At 39.2% G+C, this 21,889-nt stretch overlaps 1 protein-coding gene across 1 annotated transcript; it reads right to left on the bottom strand.

The window, feature by feature from the left end:
- Positions 1 to 740: 740 nt before the first annotated feature.
- Positions 741 to 14,974, bottom strand: ankrd33bb (ankyrin repeat domain 33Bb). Its single transcript, XM_061732823.1, has 5 exons — positions 13,780 to 14,974; positions 10,044 to 10,173; positions 4,675 to 4,815; positions 4,407 to 4,570; positions 741 to 4,335 (listed from the first exon to the last, which is right to left on the bottom strand). Exons 1-5 carry the CDS (start codon positions 14,269 to 14,271, stop codon positions 3,688 to 3,690), a joined length of 1,575 nt encoding a protein of 524 aa, XP_061588807.1. The 5' UTR covers positions 14,272 to 14,974; the 3' UTR covers positions 741 to 3,687.
- Positions 14,975 to 21,889: the final 6,915 nt, after the last annotated feature.

The raw sequence follows: 21,889 nt of genomic DNA on the forward strand, positions 1-21,889 counted from the left end.
ATTTCGACTATCTATCTCATAATTATGACTTATCGTGGGGATATTTTTATTTTTAAGGCTAAGTTTTCATCTTAGCCATAGATGTCAGATTCGCCGAGTAGCACAATTCAGACACACGTGTTCAACCTCCACGACAACAGTTTACAATGTGCGACGACATGTATTTCACACAATGACCGAGCGACACGGCGGTCAAACAGCAACAAACAATATAGGAAAGGCAATATATTCAGCGTCATGCCAATGTTATCAGAAATAATGAATATTATGACAGCTTACCAATGATGGTTTCATCCAGCGGTGAGAACCACAACAACAAAACATATTTCCATCCGGGGGGGGGGTACACATTTAACATTCAGCCGGATCTTCATCGCCTCTGATGCGACAACTGGCTAAAGGGTGATTTATGGTTCTGCGTTACACCAACGCAGAGCTTACGGCGTAGGGTTGCGTGGACGCGCACCCTACGCCGTAAGCTCTGCGTTGGTGTAACTCAGAGCCATAAATCAGGCTTAAAAGTAAACAGACAACATGCGCGAACGTACCCGTGCATGACAGGCAGACACACAAGGGGAGAAGGGAATATTTCTTTCATTTTTATTTTTTAAACAACTTTATCCTTATGAACGCAATTGTTATATAGTCCAACTTTCCTTATTTTATTCAGAACACTTTTTTTTTTCCTCTTCAGCGTGGGCCCCCACGGAGCAGTGGGCCCGGGGCGGCCGCCCCCCCCCCTGCCCCCCCGCCTGCTCCGCTAGTGGTCTACTGGTACAAAGTATGACAAAATCATTACAGAAGACTACATGAAGAATAAGTTATTTCAGAATTTTAACATATCTTTTATATAAAAACACTTTCTGGAACACCTGCAGGGTAAGCTGAGCAACCTTAGATCATCACAAAACTGCTTGTTATACTGCCCATCAGTGTGGCTTACCCTTCAATATCTGTGATCAAAGTTATACATAGGATGTTTATAAATCTCCAAGTTAAAGTTAAACTCATTGATGGAAGTAGAAAAACTGCCAGGATTCAAGTGTGCATTGCAATATTTACATTGTATATTTACCCGGGGAGAATGCAATGTCAATTGCGTCGTAAAATGATTGATGTTTGTTTCTTGTGGTCAGAGCATGAAATTCAGTTTGTTCAAGTTCTGTTTCCAGGAAGTATTACAGTCTTCAGTTCAAACATCTGTTTTTTTGATGCATCAGAGATCCAGCCTTAAAGAGAAAAGTAGGAGTTTCGCTGATAAAACGGGCATAGTGACCATTCATCACCTTGCATGTTTCACTGGCCAGTCATTCAGTCATTCAGTCTGAAGCTTCTTCACCTTTGATCCAATACAGACCACAACATATAGGACATACAAAAATAATCACATAAAGTACTATATTATAACTGATGTTATTTTTATTTTCCCTGCAGTGATTAACTAAACATAAATCAATTTTACTTAACTGCACATAAATAATTTCTTTGGCAACTAAACAACCAATTTCAAGCCTTGTATTTGTCACTTGGTCCTCAGTGTACAACTGTGAAATGACTTGTGCAAACAGGCACAACAGGGGTGCACGGATGACTGCAAACTGGATGCAAAATGAAATCAAGCACCCCGTCATGGGACGGTGGGAGACGGTCCATCGCCAGAACGCTTCGCCAAAACGCCCAGCCGCATGAACGGCGAGCCAAAGCTTTTGTGGAAAAAAAGTACCACCAGGTTTGTGACCACAATAGTCACAATAGGGGCCAGAGCCTGACTGGACTGGCAGTATTATGAATGTTCTCCCTTGATTTAGGGCACTAGCCGCCCAGCAAATCTTGTGGCATCCTACTGGAGCCCGGCCAACGTTTCTGCAAACAGCAGCAGCGATGGCAGAATTCAGGCCATCGCTGCTGCGTGTGTCCCCCTGGAGGAACCAAAAGACCATTTCTTTCCATTCCTTAGTCGTTGTTTCTGTTAATCAGCACTGACTGAATAAAGCAGTGAGTGACCAGAGGCAGTGGGAATTTGTAGCTTGATGCAAATCCTGAAATTGAGGACGGGGACTGTCCTCAAGATTGCTGAATGCTTTTTGAGAGCACGGTTCGGAAACACTGTCATTGGGAAGGAATTACATGTGTGTTATACAGTTTTACCAAAATCTCTGTGGAAATGTTTTTGGCACCAGTAGGGACCATGTTTGGATGAAAGGGAGCCGCTAGCTCTACCTGGCTAGCCAGCTTAGTTAGAATGTAGCATCCATTAACTCTGACGTTAACTACGATGCTAATTCTATCTACTCTTCTGCTTAAACACAGTTTTAAAGATTTGCATGCACCTGGTTTTGGATTGCATCAAAGGCTTTCTTCTGAATCTTTAAAATCATCTATTTGGTAGGTTATTCAAGGCACTGGTTACTCCTCACCCCCATGTCTGGATTTCCATTCTGAAAAATGCTACATTCGATTATTTAAAAAAAAAAAAAAAAAAGGTTTTCATTGTTATCTGTAAAAATCTGTACATTGCTTTTCACTGCTAATATTTGAAATGAAATTTTCTTAGTGTATCTGTCATTTGAGAGCAAGTTCACACCTTTCATACCGCCCCAGCACTCAGAGCCATGGGACACGGCTGACAGTAGACTATGTTTCGATAACTTTAAGACTCAAGCCGTCAGAATTTAGAATATAAGCTCTTTATTTTTGGATCTGCTTTTCAGATTCTCCACAAAGTTGTAACAAAGCCCCAGCTCACTCTTCAGCTCATCTGTCAAATAGAGTAGCAGCTTGTCTTCCTTGAAAATGCCTTTTATGCTCTGCATCAGTCTAGACTGACTTTCTTTGACCTTGTCCCACATGTTTGACAGCACTGCCTGGCTTCAGTCTTCTTTAGAAACCCACAAGCAATCTTTGACTAGCTCTGTCAGTGCTCCATCCTGTTAAACCCCCCTGACTGGCTCTGACATGCCCCCCCTTTGATATCGCTCTCTTTCAAGTCTTATTCTCAGACTTTACAATGCTGCACTTTATGACCAATATTTCCTTGATAGTAAACCTTCACCTGAGAAGGACCTTACAGTTTGTTGTTCTCGGACTTAAAACAAAATTGGTCTAAAGAATTTATACCTGAGTTTTTTTTTTTTTACAGAAAAGTGAATTTTGCCACTGATGTGTGACTTTGCATGCATGGTGCAAAGAAAAAAAATAACCCTCTAGAATATCATAGGACCAACTGTTGTCTCATAAAATTCATCAGTTTTTTATGTTTACATTTTTTCCAGTAAACTGACACCCTAACACTTTGTGCATGGCTGCTCCTCTGTCACATGTTTTTTAATGCAGTATAACACATGAAAACAGCAGTCAACATGAAAACCAGAAATAAAAATGCATCTGCATCTTTGCAATAATTTAAAATAGAATTATGGATGTGTATGTTTTCCCTCTGTGATCTAATGGCTCCCACAAAGTACACACAATGAATGAAATCGGGTAGAAACAAGGCAACGAGTTGACCAATGTCAGCAATCTTACCAAGCAAAGTGTTCTTATTCTATTCATATCGCATTTTCAGTTTTCTAGCACTGCGACAATGGTTTGTGAGAGGTATGGGAAGGATTTTCAACAAGATACGTTCACCTTCCGTGTGTAAGTTTCACAGAATCATAACCTGCTTTGTTTTGTCTGTCGTACTCTTCACTTCCTTCTCGTCAGTGTTAGCAGCCTTTGCCTCTCCTGCCTCTCCAGCTTCTTCATCTTGTAATCCCATTTGGGGATCTGGAGCGTGTTCTGGTTACTGGAGCTTCTGAGTTTTGCTGGTGCGAAGCTTGCAGGAGGAGCCTTGCAGAGAGTCAGCTTTGGCACAACAATGCCGGGACGCACACTGCTCCTCCTCAGCATGTTCAGTGGCAGGAGGCTGGCTCGTCTAATGGCCACCGTAGAGGCCGTGGCCACGTCGCTCAGCAGCTGAGGCTGCAGGCTTGCCCTGCGATCCCTCACCTTTGGAATGAGGAGGACACGCGAGTTCTGGAAAAATTTCTTGTAGTTGTTTAGTCTGTCAGGACCCAAGCGCTTCAGCTCTGCCACCCTTTGTCGCCTTAAAATCTCCTGTACTGCTTGACGGCGTTTTCCAATGCACGGCGGGCTGCCCGGACACACGGTGCGACAGGCAATAGCTATGAGTGGACTGGATATGCTGGTGGTGATTTTGACCATGTGGTCCAGAACACCATTATCCACTGGGTTGACTTTGTTGTTCATGGAGAAACTGTTAGGGCAGCAAGAGAAGCAGTTGGTCAAACCCCTCCAACAGCCCTTTGGTTCCTGGGCTTGGGACACCAGCTCCTGCAAGAGAACATGTTTTGAAATCCAGAATAAGAATGTAATGATGCTGTAGTGAAAAGCATTGTATTAACCTCTAACATGGGCCACTCCGGGGAGAAAGAGTCACAGAACTGCTCAGCACAGGGCCTTGACATGAGCATATCCATTAGGTTGGCTGTTTCATATCGACCGGTGAAGAGAGCCCACTGCCTAGGTGTCATACGACGGCCATAGTCTTTGGCACAAATATCAGCTCCTGTAAACGTAAAGACACCATTAGATGATCTGTTGTGATCTGCATCCTACTTTCCATTAAGATTAATCACTGTTGGTGTTTTCACTGTTCTGTGCTGCTCATACCTGCCAGCATAAGCGCTCTGACACACTCAGGCCTGCCCTGCATGGCAGCCTTCATCAATGCTGTAAAACCATGACAGTTCCGCCTCTCAATGTCCAAACCAGGAAAGTAGCTCAGTAAAAAGCTGGAAATTATGATATGCCCTGCAGAGAGAAACACAGGTTATAAATCGTTGAATGACAGGGTTTTTTCTTTTTCCAGTATAGCACCTTCTTGTAAACACACAGTGGTATTCTTTATTTTCTACCCTCAAGCAACCTCTCTCTTTTTTTAATCAGTCATTAATTCAAAAGAACAACTTACTCCTCATTTTTAGTGTATGACATGTTAGTATGAATAGATAACCCAGAAAAGAGAGAGAACTTCAAGCCCACACCAATGTTTGTGTGACAGCACCTAAATATCATTGGAGACCAAGCCTTCTTCACTTGGCAACAGCACTAAGCAGCAGCCGCCTCATCCAGCATATCAGTGTAGAACCTGGGCAGGAAATGCTTGAGCAGCACAGCAAAGAGCCTAAAGGGACTCCAACATGTCACATCTGATCCAGCATCTCCTGGGTACACCTAAACAAACTGAATTGTATTTTATTATTCATGAATAATAATTTATGCTTGTAAATTATAATTCATAAGATTAGCTTCATGTATACAGAATATGAATCTAGTTAGTAATTTATAGGCTAGAGAATTAATATGTGAATAGTTTATATGATGAGAATGTGTTATCTTTCAACCCGGCCTCTTGACAACCTCACATCTTAGCTGAACAGACCCAAGCTATTACCCTTGCCTGCCAAACCCTTTCACTTTGCCAGAATTTCCTTTTGTGAAATGGGTCTGGTACTCCCTCATTGACATTCATTTCCACCGATACATAAAGTAATGAACTAATCACAACCGAGATGGCTGTAGAATTGCTTATAACACCTCAGTTCAACAAGTTTTTCCTGCAAAACTGACAGGAAAAACAGTCGTTCAATTGCATTCCTAGTTCCTACCCCACTGCGCACCATTTAGCATGTCCTTTGTTCTGGTTGTTGCACAGCATATGTCCCATTCTTCTCAGATTGGCTGCACCCTCTACTTCAAAATCAAAGTCACGTCTGGAGAAAATAGACCAATTCTTTAATATCACAGAGGAAAATAAATAGATTGACTGGCCAAGTAACCAGTAACCTTCAAGTGAGCAGAATCTTGGGTTTTACCATGCCACATTTATAAAGTAAATGCAGCTAAAAACAAAAGCATGGCTGAGTGACATGCCAGTGGGCTGGTGTTTAATCACAGCGTTTCTTTCCAATTGTGCAACCTGCTGTGGGGTTGTGATTGATGATTGTTGGAGCTGCATGCATCACACATCATACTGTGCTGTGAATTTTAATGTGGGCTAATAATTTATGTCCTGAATTAGATTATATGCACTGAAATTTATTCTACTGTAAATGATCCTCCCAGAGTGAGCAGTTCAGTTAAAGTTTAAGTTCATGGTGTATTCTGTTGATTTGGCCCACAGACAGTCATTTCTCATTGGTTACATTTGACCCTACAGCTGTCTGATTGGGAAAAGGGGAAGTAAATCCCGCCCCCTTCTTAAGTGAGTTTGTCTGTGCAGTTCAGAGCGGTGAATGCAGACACACACACACGATGCACACAAGGAATATCTGCAATTCTGAAACAACAGAATTGATTATCGACAGAGTAGGGCTGTGCGATTAATCGATTTTAAATCTAAATCGGATTTATTAATCAAGATGATGTTAAAAAAAGGAAAATCGGAAAATCGATTTTTTACTTTGTTTGGTCAAGAAGATGTTTAATGTCGTCACTTTACTAAACTCAAGGAGGATTTATAGTATCTTTCAGTTGCACTTCATTCCCAATAGGCAAATTTGTTTATTTTTCTTTCAAAATAAAGATAAAATATTTGAAACAATTTATTCCATTGTCTTTTGTAGTTTTACCAAAAAAAATCAAAATCGAAAATCGGGATTACAGGAAAAAAATCGGGATTTTATTCAAAAAGTCACCGTCTTTTGTCCAAAATCGCCCAGCCCTACGACAGAGTAAGAATAGAGAAGACACTCACCTAAGGTGATGGAGGTAAAAGAGAACTATTAACCACTTCTGGCTGTGTTCTGGCTAGGTTTTTTTTTTTTTTAATTTTTAATACATCTGCATTTTATTTTATTTTTACAGTATAATATATGTTCAAAGAAAACTATTTTGTGCCTCCAGAGTTTTATGTGTTTGTCACATTCTCTCTGACCTTTCCTGCAAATCTAAACACTGGTTCACATATCTAGCTGCAAACATTTCCAGTCGAACTTCTTGTTTCAAATGTCATTTAGGTGGTGACATCAGTGGCCTGCTGCTTGGCAAAGCTTCGTTCTCTGACTCTTCTAGGTCCACCCCACAACTAGTCCCGCCAGTACAATTAATGTACTCAACACAAAATGTATTTTCATTCAAATATGAGTCAGTTTTGCTCTGTTTTTTTCACAGCTCAGATGCTATGTCAAAACACTATATCAATCATCAGTCAAAAGACCACACCCCTTAATTATGTATAAATCTATAGTACAGTACCCGATTTAGATGTTGTATCAGTGGCAACATTTGACATGGCTGGACGGATAAAATCATAATGAATTTAAAGGGAAAGTTCGGTTTTTTACAACCTGGACCTTATTTCTGGCATTTTTTATGGTCGTATACTCACCCAGGCAAGTTTGGTGTCATTTGGAGTCCTTCGGAAGATATTAGGGGGTTTTTTGCGAGCCGCTTCTCCGTATAACGGTAGTGAACAGGGCACAGCGGGACACAGACGATGCAGCGTCTAAATAACACATGATTGCCGCGAAACTCGTTCATTTATTTTATGAATCACTAGATCTGCTTCCAGGACCTGTTGTCTACATCCGGGGCTGTGTGTGTAACAAATAAATCAGTTTGTAAACAAGACCTCTGAACTCATGACGTCATCTCTGTGCGCGCATCGCAGACACAGCTCTGTGTACAGCTGGAGTTCGCTACTGTTAGTTTAGTGTTAGTTATTTGAAACATGTCTGAATATTTGTCAAATTCTGAGGTTGTGGACGACGACTTTGAATATGATGGACGTCCTTACCGTTTTGAGCCAGAGTATACGGCTGAAGAGCTCACTGAACGGAGGACAGAGTGCACGCACAGAGATGACGTCATGCAGTTCAGAGGTCTTGTTTACAAACTGATTTATTTGTTACACACACAGCCCCGGATGTAGACAACAGGTCCTGGAAGCAGATCTAGTGATTCATAAAAGAAATGAACGAGTTTCGCGGCAATCATGTGTTATTTAGACGCTGCATCGTCTGTGTCCCGCTGTGCCCCGTTCACTACCGTTATATGGAGAAGCGGCTCGCAAAAAAACCCCTAATATCTTCCGAAGGACTCCAAATGACACCAAACTTGCCTGGGTGAGTATACGACCATAAAAAATGCCAGAAATAAGGTCCAGGTTGTAAAAAAACGAACTTTCCCTTTAAGGTAATGTTGGCTGGCATTGTAGGTCAATATGAGCTAAGCCAAACTATAAAAGCTAACTCTTAGTAAATGAGCTATGGTGTGCCTGTTTCAGCCAGCTTATTCTACTTATTTATTTACTACCTCAGCAACCTTAGCCCTGGGGATTTTGAATCCACATTTTGTATTGCGGAGAGCAGGGTCCAGAAGACCTCAAAAGTATTCAACCAACTGGAATTTATCACCAGACAAGGCCAGAGCATGCCATTATCCTTGTAAACAGTGTTGGCAAAGTGACACCTCCCCTTCCTGAGGTATCTGATGTTGATGCTTTGAGGTTCATAAGAGGTCCCATTCCATAGCCTTACCAAAGTCCTCCCACAGCAGAGTCTTTGCCGGCAGATTATTTTCTGGTGCCCCTTAGCAGCTCCTGGGGTCCCACACATTAATAGGGCTCCTTTACCTCCCCTTAACTCCCAAGTTACCATGACAAGCACCAACCACCAAACAACCACTGCTTCTGACCAATACATTCGTAATGGAGACCCAGAACATTACAGGGCCGTTCATGCTTAATGTCCACAGTGTTCAGTGGACTTTTGGGAAGCGCTGCTGGAGTTGAAAGTTGAAGATTTCCTGGATTAGGAATAATGGTTTCTAGGGCACTCAACCTCCCTATCTACCTGATATAGCTTACATACCAGTACTAATTTGACAGATCCACTACTCTTTTCAGCTAAATGTCCTAGACATATTGCTGTGAATCCAATGATATAATAACAATATTAATTCTTGATCTATGCTGAGGGTTCCTTGGTGCCAAGGGCACTTACAAATACCCCTATGCTCAAACATGGTGTTAGTTATGGATAAAACCAAACCTGGGCTAACATGTCCATCAGCAGAACACTGATTGGGTTGAGATTAGTTGGGCTCTTCCACCCAGACACACCCCTTTAGGTTCATTTGTCATTAGCAATATGAGTTTTTAATCCATCTTGCAGGAAACTGGAGTCAGGCGCAAAAAGTCAGGGTGCTTTCTCTGACCCAAAGATTCAGTAAACACACACTGTGCTCCACAATAAGAAACTAACAACTTTTGACCGCTTATACATAGGGATGTGAGTAAGAAAAACCCAACTCATCATCTCTTGCCACAGGAATCTCATGGTTTCAATAAAATTCAAAATCTCTACAGGAACTTTTTTCCAAACTCAAATGCTAATTTCCACTTTAGACTTCTTCCCAATCCAGAAAGCACCTAGCTCATAGTGTGCCTCCTGCTGGTTGTGGTCCTCTGTAGCTTGTCTATGCTGTGGCCACACATACCCTATAGGCAAAGGATTGACTGCTGAGTAGTCGCTGACAAGCCCCCTGCTACGGTCTACCAGTGTAAAAATACACTAACCTCCATTGTTCATTAAAAAATCTCTTTAGTTTAGCTGGGAATTTGTCTTTTAGACTAGCAGCAAATTATCTTACAATTGTATAATAAAAACAGACATGTGAAACAGTAGTCTGGGTCTTTCCAAAAGGGAAGAAAAATATTCTAAGGCTTATAACCTCCCTCAAAACTTGAACTTCCTTTAATATTCTATGAGGTTTAAGGTACTAAATACACAAGATAAAGTACTTTCATTGCATTTTAGAGCCTTTGGCTATATTGAAATAGCCTCTGGGGTTAAAATGGTATTATTTACATATAATTATTAGTTACACATTAGTGAAAAAAAACTACTTGCATTTTAAAATGTTGACATATTATGCCAGGACCAGCAGTCGTCATGGTTTCATTTGTTAAAAAACATTTTTAAAAATTATAATTATATGTAATTAAAATCAATTTAAAGACATGATGTGCAATTTACCTGCTTGTGCTGCAGTGATAAGGGCAGTGTTTCCCTCGTTGTCCTGCCAGTTAACATCCAGAAATGGGCACTTAGAAAGGGCGATGACCACATCCACGTAGCCATGGTAACATGCCGCAATGAGGCCAGACTGAAACATAAAAACCAAAGCAAGTAATTATTTTCTTCTTCTCTATTTATGCTTGTTTTATTTTTTTTGTTCTTTAAAAGCACCAACATTGTTATTGAAGCTGTTCATCCTTTTTGTTATATATTTTTTTCTAAAGGGATTCAGACATATACCGGTATACTGAATTTCCACAGGACTAAATTATTCATATTGACTGCAGTAATCCCTGTAAAAGAGACAATACTAATCAAAGAGTCTCCATGTAAATGATAGAGTACCTTTTCATTTCAGCTTGTAAAAAAATGTAACAGAATGTTAATGTGGGTGTAAAATGGTTTCCTTGCCAAGTACTAGTCTAGTCAATGCTCATTAACTTGAACTTTCTCCTCCACCAATGCAGGCAGCCTTGGCAGAACCTCGAGCAGCTATGTTTTAGTACAATTTGTGTTTGTTTGTCTGACTGTCAACAAAACTAAGCATGTCACTCAGAATGTCATTGATGATCCAAATGCATCTAAATCATCCAGACTACACTTGTGAATGGTCTGATTAATCTGGTCTCATCAGACCACATGACCCTCCACTGCCCCAGAGTTTAACCTTGATACACTCTACTTAATGAAAACTCTTGTTTCTTCACAGCTTTACAGATGTTAATCCCAACACTGAATTGTGGAAACACGCTGTCACTATTAAAACATTGCTGTTTAAAGTGATCTCGATGTACTTTTTTTTTTCTTAATGCATTTTTCATAGTCTTACAATCTCCTTTGTTATTTTATTTGCTTGTTCAAGGCCAATAGTTTGACACCTCAAAAACTGAATAACATATTTCCAATGACCACAGGATATGTCTTCCAATATGTTTATCTACGATTTATGGCTAAAGTTAAATAGCTTGTTACCTGCTGAATCATTAGCTACTGCACTACTTTGGCAGTTGGAGGCTCTTACTTATTTGCTTGGTGAAGTCCAGGTATGTTCAAGGTATTTTCAAACGCGATATGGTACGAGACAATATCGTTTATATTGATTTAAAAAAAAAAACAATTTTTTTTTTTTTTTTTAGGATTTTGATATAGTTTGTTTTGTGACAAATTGACTTGAATGTTTTATTTGAGATTTGCACAAATGTTTTGTTATTTGCACAACTGTCAACCTCAGTGGAAAAGTCTGCCTGTTACTGTCTACATTGTATTAATTGCACAGTGTATTTTAATTTAATTGTTATGCAGGAAAGGGATATTTGTTTTATTTTATTCAAGAAGCATTTTTATTCTATATATGCAGGCAGTTTATTTTTATTTCATTTGTTTTATACATTTTGATATTGTGCAGACCTGTTAATAAAGGAACCTGTGTGACATTTGGCACGAGGCTTTGTATTAAAACTGACTGTTTTTTTAAGGGTTTGCCTCAGAAAAAAATGAAGCTAACAGAGATGCTAACAGAGATGCTAACAGAGATGCTAACAGAGATGCTATGCTATAATGCTTTGGGAGAAACCCCAATTATGGCACAGAAAAAATATCGATATATATCGAGTATCGCCATTCAGCTAGAAAATATCGAGATATGACTTTTGACTTTAAGTCCAGGTAATACCTTCATTTTCATTTTGGGCTTGGCAGTGATTTCTTTAAATATGACCATTTGAACCAATTGCTCAGTGTCATTAAAAAAATCATCTCTTAATAAATATCTGGCTCGGTGGAATAACAGTCACAACCGTACTCACAAGTCTCCAGTGTTTTTTCCAGCTCTACTAACATAAAGTATCTTTCACACAGTGTTAAGGTCAGTCTCTTCAGTCCTTTAAAAGCTGAGCCTTCAGGGCAAGCTGCTTCTTTAGATCATTACTGTGCACTTTGCACGACCCATCTGTCACTGGAGGCTTAACCAGCTGCTCTGAAAACTACTTCAGGCACCTGACTCTGGTGACCTGACCGCAAAACCCGACGTGACTGCTGCCGCGCCTTGATCATTTGTTGAATCAAATTTCAGTGAATAATTGACACATTTTCTCACCATATCTTCAGCGTTTGTTGAGAAGACACATTTAGCAGAAAGGCTGAAATGTCTTTGGAGGAACTTGTTACAGAATTTACTTTGTGCTGACATCCTTTATCTTTGTTGATATGGGTCATTTGAACCACAGAGAGCAGCAGTTAGCATTTGCTGAACATCCATGCATCTTTACAACACTGCTCCTACTATTAAAACAAATTAAGATACATAGAGGTTTTGGGGAGAAATTAACAGGGGCTACGCATTTTTGAAATATAACAATACCAACTGCTCCTGAAACTGCAAAACACTGATGTGAAACAGACTGCATATTTAGTGTAGTCTCAACTATGGGATGAAACAGGTGACGTATGCATTGAGACTTGGTAAAGAGATGCAAAGGTGGTTAAAGGATTTAAGTGGTTATGGGATGAAGATTGTTCTTGGAACCCTTCTGTGCTCCAAGAAAAGTAATGAACACACTAAGGCTGTTGTACGAAAGGTGCACTTTACAGAAACTGGAACACTAACTCCAAAGCAATCTAAAATATATATTACAGTTCTTATTATTTAAAAAGTAATATATGGTTCTATCACACTTTAACCCATTTATCTCAGATAATGAGTGCTTTCTTTACTCTTCAGTTTTGCTCAGACCATATTCTGCAACCAACTTTGGGATTGGTTTCCTAGATCTTGTTTTATTTTTTTTAAATTCTTAAAAAAGAAAGAATGTCATTCAGAGTTGTGCTAAGAACATAAATAAAGTACCTGGATTTGTTTGTTTTTGTTACTTGAGGATGTTTTACACAAAACCTTCATTGGTTCGGGAACTTTGGAGCTGATTGTATGAAAGAAAACTGTTGCAGAAAATGTAAAGTATAATAGACAATGCTGCAAATCATCTTCAATTCAACAAAAAAGTGCATTCAGTCAAAGTCTACTCCAAGTTTACCACAATACGGGCCACTATTGAAAACCATTCCTTACCACAGCTACTCTACAATGACTCCTTAAATCCATTATACCATTTACTGACTGACCTGTTGCAACAAACATCATTTCCATTTGCAGATTAATAAGGTATTATCTAATTGGATTTAGTTTTAAAGTAGGTCTTTTTGAGATTAAACAGTTAGAAGTAAGTAAATTTCATGGATGAGAGGTGAAATATCTACAAGCCCACTGAAAGTCATTGAGGTCTTGTTGGACCACTTGGCCGTAACGTGGGCCGTTGGGTTGTTGAAGTCAATCAGTTGAACTTAAGACAACTTTGTTTCAACTCCATTCTCTTACACCTTTTAAAAGTTGCACTGCTTTCTTTCAGTCAACTAAAATGGAGAAAACGGTCATGGGTGAGCAATGAAACGTCTCAAAGAACCAAAAAATAAATAGTTTTCCGCCTCACCATTTTAACTGACTGGACTACCATGACCTGAATGACTAATAATCTACGTCAACAGATTTGATCTTTAAGTTTCCTTCAGAAAAAAGGTTTAGCTGACACAATGTTTATACTTTTTACAGCTTAAAAATTTCAGTCTATAAATAACTAATTAATGCACAGTTGTCTGAAAATCTTGCATTTCATGAAAGACGACACAGAGCCTAGACACCTACTCTTCTGTTCCTGTCTGCTTCCTTGACTTCCTCTTCAGTAACTCCTTGCCTGATCATAATCTTGACTATGATGGCGTTGTTGTTGCAGCAGGCCTTGAAGAAGGATATTGGTTCGGGGCTTTCAGGGCTCGGACAGCGGATGTGGGAAATTACTGCATTGTCTGGGGGGTAGAAGGAATCATCCGAGGCAATACTCCGTGTGTCTGAACGATCCGGCAGGGCGTCAAAGTCCAATTCCTCAAACTCCTGATATATGTCATCCTCATCTTCCCAATAGTTGCGTGTGTAGTCCACTTCGGAGTCCTCATTCTCGTCCTCTTCAGAACTCTCATCCTCACAGCCATCTTCATCCTCCTCACTGATGAACATATCAGATACATCTGTAGCAACTTTGTTGTCTCTGTAGTGTGTCTTGCCAAGTCCGGCTCCTCCGGCCACTCCATTCTCTCGAACCTTTACATCTTTCCCTTGTTCTTCTGTTATTAACACCATTTAAATCTTTCCCAGACGCCACTTACCTTTCAGAATTCTTGTAAACTCTAGATACTTTTAGAGCATCGAGAGTTCATATCCGGCCTCCTACTCCAGCGTGATGTCTCATTCTACTCACCACAGGTTTACAAGCCACCAAGCACTTGATTTGTATCATTTTTAGTCTCAAGGTAAAGGATTACCAGAGTCCACAGAGAAGCCGTAAGATTGCTGCACTTTGAGTCTCCAATCCTCAACCATTGCTGAATGGTTCCAATTAGGCTGTAGCATTTAGGATTTTTCACAACTCCACAAGATAATGTCAATGGTTTGCTCGTATGCATGATTTGAGGCACTCACTCGAGACTTGGGAAGTGACCAAAGGAGTCAGACGAATGCAACAGCTTTCCCCCATCTGCCAGAATATCTTTGTTTTGTTTAAATAAATATAGATTGAATAGTGCCATAACATCCGTTGATTCTGAAATGCGTCCTTTTCCATGCGACTCTTCCCAAAGGATCCAGAAGCCCCATCCGTCACATTTCTACGATCATCACACTGGAAGCCTTAAAATCCCAGATTTTTGGTGTCTGGACAGGAAGTTAAAGCTGAAGTTGCCCCAAAGTAAAAAAGGACATAAGAGCAGACTGCCGACTTGATTTGAAACTGACAGCACAGAGGAACTAATCCTGTGTTCCCTGTGGAGGAGCTCAGTGCTCTCTTTGATGATGGCCAGCAGTGGGATGAGAGGCTTTCGGTTGAACTGCCTCAGGATAATCCATTTAGATTTTCTCGCTAGCTCCAGCTCTTCTGTTGGAATACGGTAACCTCTAAATTTGACTTGTTCAAGCACAAAGGAACAGCTGTCACCTTTGAAGATGTGTTGTCGCTAAAGGCATAATGTAGGCGTTAAAAATAAATGCATAAATAAAAAAAGATTAAATATTTAATTTCTAGAGTAGGCCTATATGTAAAATATTTGATGTAAAGACAAAATGTCCCAGTGTTCAGACAAATAATTATTTACTACCTAGTTGAAACAGTTTTACTTATTAATGAATTATCATTAGTTCAACTGGTTAAGGACGCCCTACCCCCTCTTATTTTATCTCCTGCTCCACTTAACACTGCCAAGCTAAATTGGATTTCCTATCAATATAACCTTATTTGTACATGGAGTACAGTGGAGGAAGCTGTCACAGCTTTGGTACGTAGGACCCAGATGCAGGAGTCAGAGTCATGAGTTCCAAGAAAAAAACGTGATTTATGAAAACAAAAGCAGAATTCCAAACAAAACTAGCGCATAAACTTGACAAATACCCTAAAAAACATGACAAGAAACATGGCGGTGAGAAACAGTACGGATCAGCAGGGAGCAAGGGAAAGACGAGAGAAGATATACACATGGGACTTGACGAGGCACAGGTGCAAATCATAGATGTACACGTAGATTCTGCATGTAGGCCTGTCACCAGCCCCCGGGTCTCCCACTCAGAAGGCGCGCCGATTTTTTCCAGTGGCCAGCCGCGGTACTGCAACAAAAAATCCCATGCGGCCCAGAAAGCTTTTTTCCCATAGACCGCAATAGTAAAAGAGAAGCCTCTAAAACTGTTCACAGAACACCTCCAGCTGTAATCCCCGGCAATTACTAATCTTTGTATTCTATATTTTTAAGTCATGGACTTTATATCCGTCAAAAATGTTTTATAACGGCCAGAAAAGTCAAAGAAAAGTCTCTTTCTGGGCGTGACGTCACGGCTGACGTCACAGCCGTGTCCGTGCATTCCACGGATGGATTATATTAATATATATTATGTAATTATATTATATTAATACATTAATAATATATGTAATACTATACATGTAATAATATACATTAATTAAGATATTATATTAATACATATTATATTAATATTCGCGTCATTGCCCCGGGGCATGATGGGAGGCCCCAGAGCATCATGGGAGGTGACTCAACTGCGCATGCTCTTTGGGCCCGTGTACCAGGAAGTAAACCAGGAAGTCCGAGATTTTTTCAGCGTATGCGCTGGCTGAGCAGAATGCATTGAAATGAATGGGCGGCCATTTTTGACGTCCCATCCAGTTTTATAATACATCCATGCCTGTCACGCACGTCAACACGGCCGCCATCTTGGGCCGGGGTTTCTGACATCAGTCAGAAAGAAACACAGAGACCAAGAAACAAGGAATAACATTTCACATTTTTTATATTATTTAACTGTTATGAACCTGTTGAATGTGACGTATCTCTAAAGCTAACATAAACGAAACTAGCTCATGTTAGGACAAGAAAACAAAACATGTTTTTGTTAGTAAGATCATCTGTAAAATGATGAAAGTGACATTTGGCAATTAGCCATTGTATGTACAGTAATTGTGCAAAGTAGGCCATGTTATTCCTTACTTATCTGTTAAATCAGTTTCATGGCACCAACATTGGCCTCTTGCCTGAAATGGGCTGGGATAGGCTCCAGCAGTCCCCCGTGACCCTGCAAAGGATAAACGGGTAGGCCTATAGAAAATGGATAGATGGCACTAACAATGTTAATTGTCAACATAAGTTATATTATGAATTGTTATGAATCGTAGCTACAAAAGCATGGACAACTGAGTGTTGTTCAGATGGACTCGTTTTGTGTTTAGGTTTCCAACAGATTGATGGAGGAGGCATCGGTCGTGGGTGGCAGCACTCAGGGGGAGAGACTTTGTGCCACACAGGACTGTTGCATCTGCAGCTGTCATTTCACACCAGAGGACAGGACAGGAATGGACAGTCAACGTGTTTAAAGGAAGGAGGCATTTAATCAATATTTAATTTCCTTGACCGTTTGGTGGATTTGGGCAGCACGGTGGCTTAGTGGTTAGCACTGTTGCCTCACAGCAAGAAGGTCCCTGGTTCGACTCCCAGGCCCGGCAGGGGCCTTTCTGTGTGGAGTTTGCATGTTCTCCCCGTGCTTGCGTGGGTTCTCTCCGGGTACTCCGGCTTCCTCCCACAGTCCAAAAACATGTATATTAGGTTAATTGATGATTCTAAAATTGCCCGTAGGTGTGAGCATGGTTTGTGTGTTTATATGTGGCCCTGTGATGGACTGGTGACCTGTCCAGGGTGTAACTCCTGCCTCTCACCTGAAATAGCTGGGAAAGGCTCCAGCAGACCCCCGTGACCCCACAAGGGATAAAGCGGGTATAGATAATGGATGGATAGATGGATGATTTGGTGGGCACTGAAACAACGCAGTGCCCACTAAATAATAAAATACTTGATTAGAAATTGTTACTTTTGAATTAACTCTCATATAAACATTTAAAATGGAATTACCTTCCTGATGTCAAAATGCATAATTCTATTATGAGAGAAGACTTTTTTAAACATCACATGATTGAGTTATCCTAAAATACTAGAATATGTATTAGTCCACACTCTGCTAATGCAGAGTAACAGCTTGAGAAAGCTGTGCAATTGTGTTGTAGGAATATAAGTAGATTAAGTTTTCAATGGTGTGGATTTTGTATGAAAAGGGTTTGGTTTTTGGGGTATTTTGTTTGTTTTTGTTTGTTTTTAACTCATTCCTTTATTAATTAAATGTTTGCTCAATACCATTATTTATCTATTTATTTTATATACAGTTTATTTTATATTATTCATCTGTTTTTTTTCATATTACTATCATCAGTATCCTTATCATTTCTCTGAGTATTGCAGAACAAATTCAGTATACAGTATGTATGTAAGTGTATGTGATATAAATAAAATAATTAATGTATGTTGTATCATATATAGGTCTGACATTTATAATAAAACCAAAAGACTTGAAAATGGGTTGAAAAATGAAGTGAGTTGTGGTGATTTTAATCGTTGATAGGTGGCATCTCCCTATATATGTCTATGGGCGCAAACGAGCAGGGCAGGTGGAATAAAGGAAGTCAATACCAAACTTAAACACAAGGACATGGGTCTTCAAAATAAAATAGGAACATAAATCCAAAACTGTGAACAAACCCAAAAACCATGACAAAACCCAAAACTGGGACTCAAACAGAATCATCTTTATCAAAACCACACCTTTTGCATACTGTAGTTCGGTTCTAAAGAAATGCTCTGATATGTAATGCCAACATTTAAATGGACAAAACAGATTATTTTTGAATTAGTCAAAGGCTCAGGCGTAACAGGCGGATAGCATTAGCAGTAGAAAATGAGGGTATATAAAATATCTGACATCCAGCTTGACACAAGCAAGTGTGATAACTGAGATAGTTAAAAGCATGACTGCAGAGACCGTACATTGTACTGTATGCATAAATATTTTATTACATACTTTCCTTCAAATGTCTTATCTAGCAGGCAAACTACAAATGATTGACACGTGTCTGATCTAAAATTAGGACACAGTTGCAGGTACTATGACCTATGAATATCAGCATAAACAACCTTTGATACATAGTAGATGCAAGTAACAGTCTGGCTGTTCTAACTCATTTCTCTAGTTAAGAAAAGAAAAATGTACATTGTTTTCCTACATGTTTTCTTTTCAGATGCATACATAGCATTACAAGCTCTGTGCAAACACCTCATTCACTTTAAAAGCATGTGGGCAGCACTTCATGCCACTTCTGCCTCTGGAGTGCCCATAATGGGCCATAATAAAGCATTTAGATGTCATTATGTTGCAATATTTAGATGATTCCATAAATTGTTTTTCATGAAACCTTTCTAACATTTTTAAAACAGACCTCTCTATGTCTTTGCCTGACTTTTTTTGTAGAGGAAAATGGCTGAGCCTTGAGGAATAGGACACTGAGAGGGATTAAAAGTTTATGGATTGAAGAAACATCAGAATATTGCCATGGTGGTTACGGTTAAAAAAAACAACATTCAAAATAAAACTGACAACTTGCAACAAAACTTGAACACATTGTTTGAGTATTGTTTATTTTATTAAAAGCATCCCTATGCACTTAAATCTTCAAACCATGATGATCGCAAAGGTGTTACTATATTTCCTGGAGAGAATGACCACAAATAAGAATCAGAAAAATTTCAGATGATTTTTTAAAATAAAAAAAGCCGCTAAGACTGGATACTGGAGGTGACGCGTTTCGAATCACTGAGACTCTTTAACAAATATTGATATATGTGAGAATGACAAATCCATACACACCAATACTGTGTGTGTTGTGTGAGGTAAGTCCAGTAGACACAAGAGCATCCTGGGGGAAGATTCAGGACAGTAGGACACAATACAGGACTGTCTCAGAAAATTAGAATATTGTGATAAAGTTCTTTATTTTCTGTAATGCAATTTAAAAAAAACATTACAAATCAACTGAAATATTGCAAGCCTTTTATTATTTTAATATTGCTTACAGTTTAAGATTCCCAGAATATTCTAATTTTTTGAGATAGGATATTTGAGTTTTCTTAAGCTGTAAACCATGATCAGCAATATTAAAATAATAAAAGGCTTGCAATATTTCAGTTGATTTGTAATGAATCCAGAATGTATGACATTTTTGCATTACAGAAAATAAAGAACTTTATCACAATGTTCTAATTTTCTGAGACAGTCCTGTAGGAATCAGGGATGAAGACTTGGGACAGGAAATACATCAAAACACAAAAATAAAAAACAGTTTTCTGAACTTATCAATATGACTCTGTCCTTCACAGGATAAGTAAAATGAATCACTGCAAAAACTCACAATCTTAACAAGAATATTTGTCTTATTTCTAGTTAAAATGTCTCATTTTAGTAAAAAAAAATCTAATTACACTTAAAACAAGACTCATCACTGGAAAAAACAACAATTTTCACCTGTTTCAAGTAGATTTTCACTTGAAATAAGTAGAAAAATCTGCCAGTGGAACAAGATTTTTTTGCTTGTAATGAGAAGATAAATCTTGTCCCACTGGCAGATTTTCCTACTTATTTCAAGTGAAAATTTACTTGAAACAGGTGAAAATTTTCAAATAAGTTATTTTTCTGGTGATGACTAAATGTTGAAATAGCAGTAAAACCACATTCATTGATGAAATGACATAAGGAATGGAAAGGAGGGATGGCAGTTTTACAGGGGGGATGATTTGGACCGTTTTTATTTCATGGGGGATTCCATCCCGCCTCAACTCCAGTACTGCCAGCACCTGTACTGCAGTGTTGTTGATGAGACCTGGGAGGAGTGAGGGTGTTTTTAGAGATTTTCAGAGGTCCAGGACCAACTCCACTGTTGATTCCACCGTGATCCTCACAGTGCCTGCTTTGTCCACACGACTGTGGCTTCATTGAGGCTGGTGTACGATGGCATCTTGTACTCAGGACAATAAGCAAACTACAGTAGGTCCTGGAAGGTGGGCCGATAAAAGTCTTCAGAACTTTCATTATGTGGAACATTTGGGCTACACGTCTATAGTTGTTAGAAGATCAAAGAACGAAATATCAAAATCATTACAGCCCAGTTAGATCATGTCATTGTGACACTGGGCTCCTAAGCTGTTCAACACTTTTAACATGAATAATAAACAGAGTGACAATTACTTAAACTAAATAGTTTATAGTTTAAGGAAGAAAAAAAATAACTCAAGAAAAATTCAAGACTGTTTATTACAGTTTTATATAATAGAACCAACAATCTATAGAGCTTAAAGTGTATACATTGTTACAGTACATGCTGCTACCTTTTTTTTTTTTGCACATAAAAAAATAGAAATCATTTGCTTTTAGAAATTGATATTCAAAACAAAACTTTAAAGTGTCCAGCTCAGTTCAAAGTTACTAAAATGTTACTTTACAGCATCCATGTATTTATACACTGATTTTCTGCAGCCACTACATCCTGTTGAGTTGATTAGTGGTTCAGGGGACGCCTAAGCCTTTAAGCCTGCTCTGAATGACGCCAGTACTTGAGGCATGGACTCCACCTGTCCACCGCAGAGCCATTCTTTCTTCTTTTATGGGTGTAAAATAGTTATTTAAGTAATATTGAGGTCACACTGGTGTTTGTGGCAAAAATGTTTAAGGGGGATCATTTGAGCAGCTTTACCAACATATGTTATGTTTTCCTAAATCACTTTTATTTACTCAGACTTTTTTTTCCCCCAATGTTGAATTTGAAAAATGCAACGTTTGAAAAGTCAGTGGATAATTGTTTTAAGTAATCCTGATTTCAATATTGACCAAAATAATTGTGATCGCACTAAGAGCAGCACTAAAACAGTCAGGTCCAAAGTTTATGTAATCACAATCCATGTCAAAAGAACTTTGAAGACGCTTTGAGAAACAGCTGAGAAACATATTCCAAGGAAAAATATTTGTACAGTCTCCATTGTCAAATACTGACATCTTTAAGTGTCAGTGAGAGCTACATAAAAAACAGAACCTGGAGATGACTGTTACCACAGTTTCAGATGATTGCAACTGCAGTATAAAGTGCAACTTAACTGAACAAGTGGATGAAAGAACGCCTTTGAATCAATGTAACTTCTACTGACACCCTTCACTGCCACGGCACGTGCACAAAATAAAATATGTGGGATTTTAGAACAAATCACATCATTTCTCTCTGTTCTCACTGGCAGCAAGAACAATTGAAAGAGCAGCTGGGTTCTTGCTTTTATCATTG

Source organism: Cololabis saira, chromosome 10 (assembly GCF_033807715.1).
Source record: "Cololabis saira isolate AMF1-May2022 chromosome 10, fColSai1.1, whole genome shotgun sequence".
NCBI classification, from domain to species: domain Eukaryota; kingdom Metazoa; phylum Chordata; class Actinopteri; order Beloniformes; family Belonidae; genus Cololabis; species Cololabis saira.

Excerpts from the sequence above, each read along its gene's own strand:
- ankrd33bb (XM_061732823.1), bottom strand. The coding sequence starts at position 14,271 with ATGGTGTTAATAACAGAAGAACAAGGGAAAGATGTAAAGGTTCGAGAG. Across the intron at positions 4,816-10,043 it reads TATCACTGCAGCACAAGCAG|GGCATATCATAATTTCCAGC; the intron begins GTAAATTGCACA and ends TTCTCTCTGCAG. Across the intron at positions 4,336-4,406 it reads CGGAGTGGCCCATGTTAGAG|GAGCTGGTGTCCCAAGCCCA; the intron begins GTTAATACAATG and ends GTTCTCTTGCAG.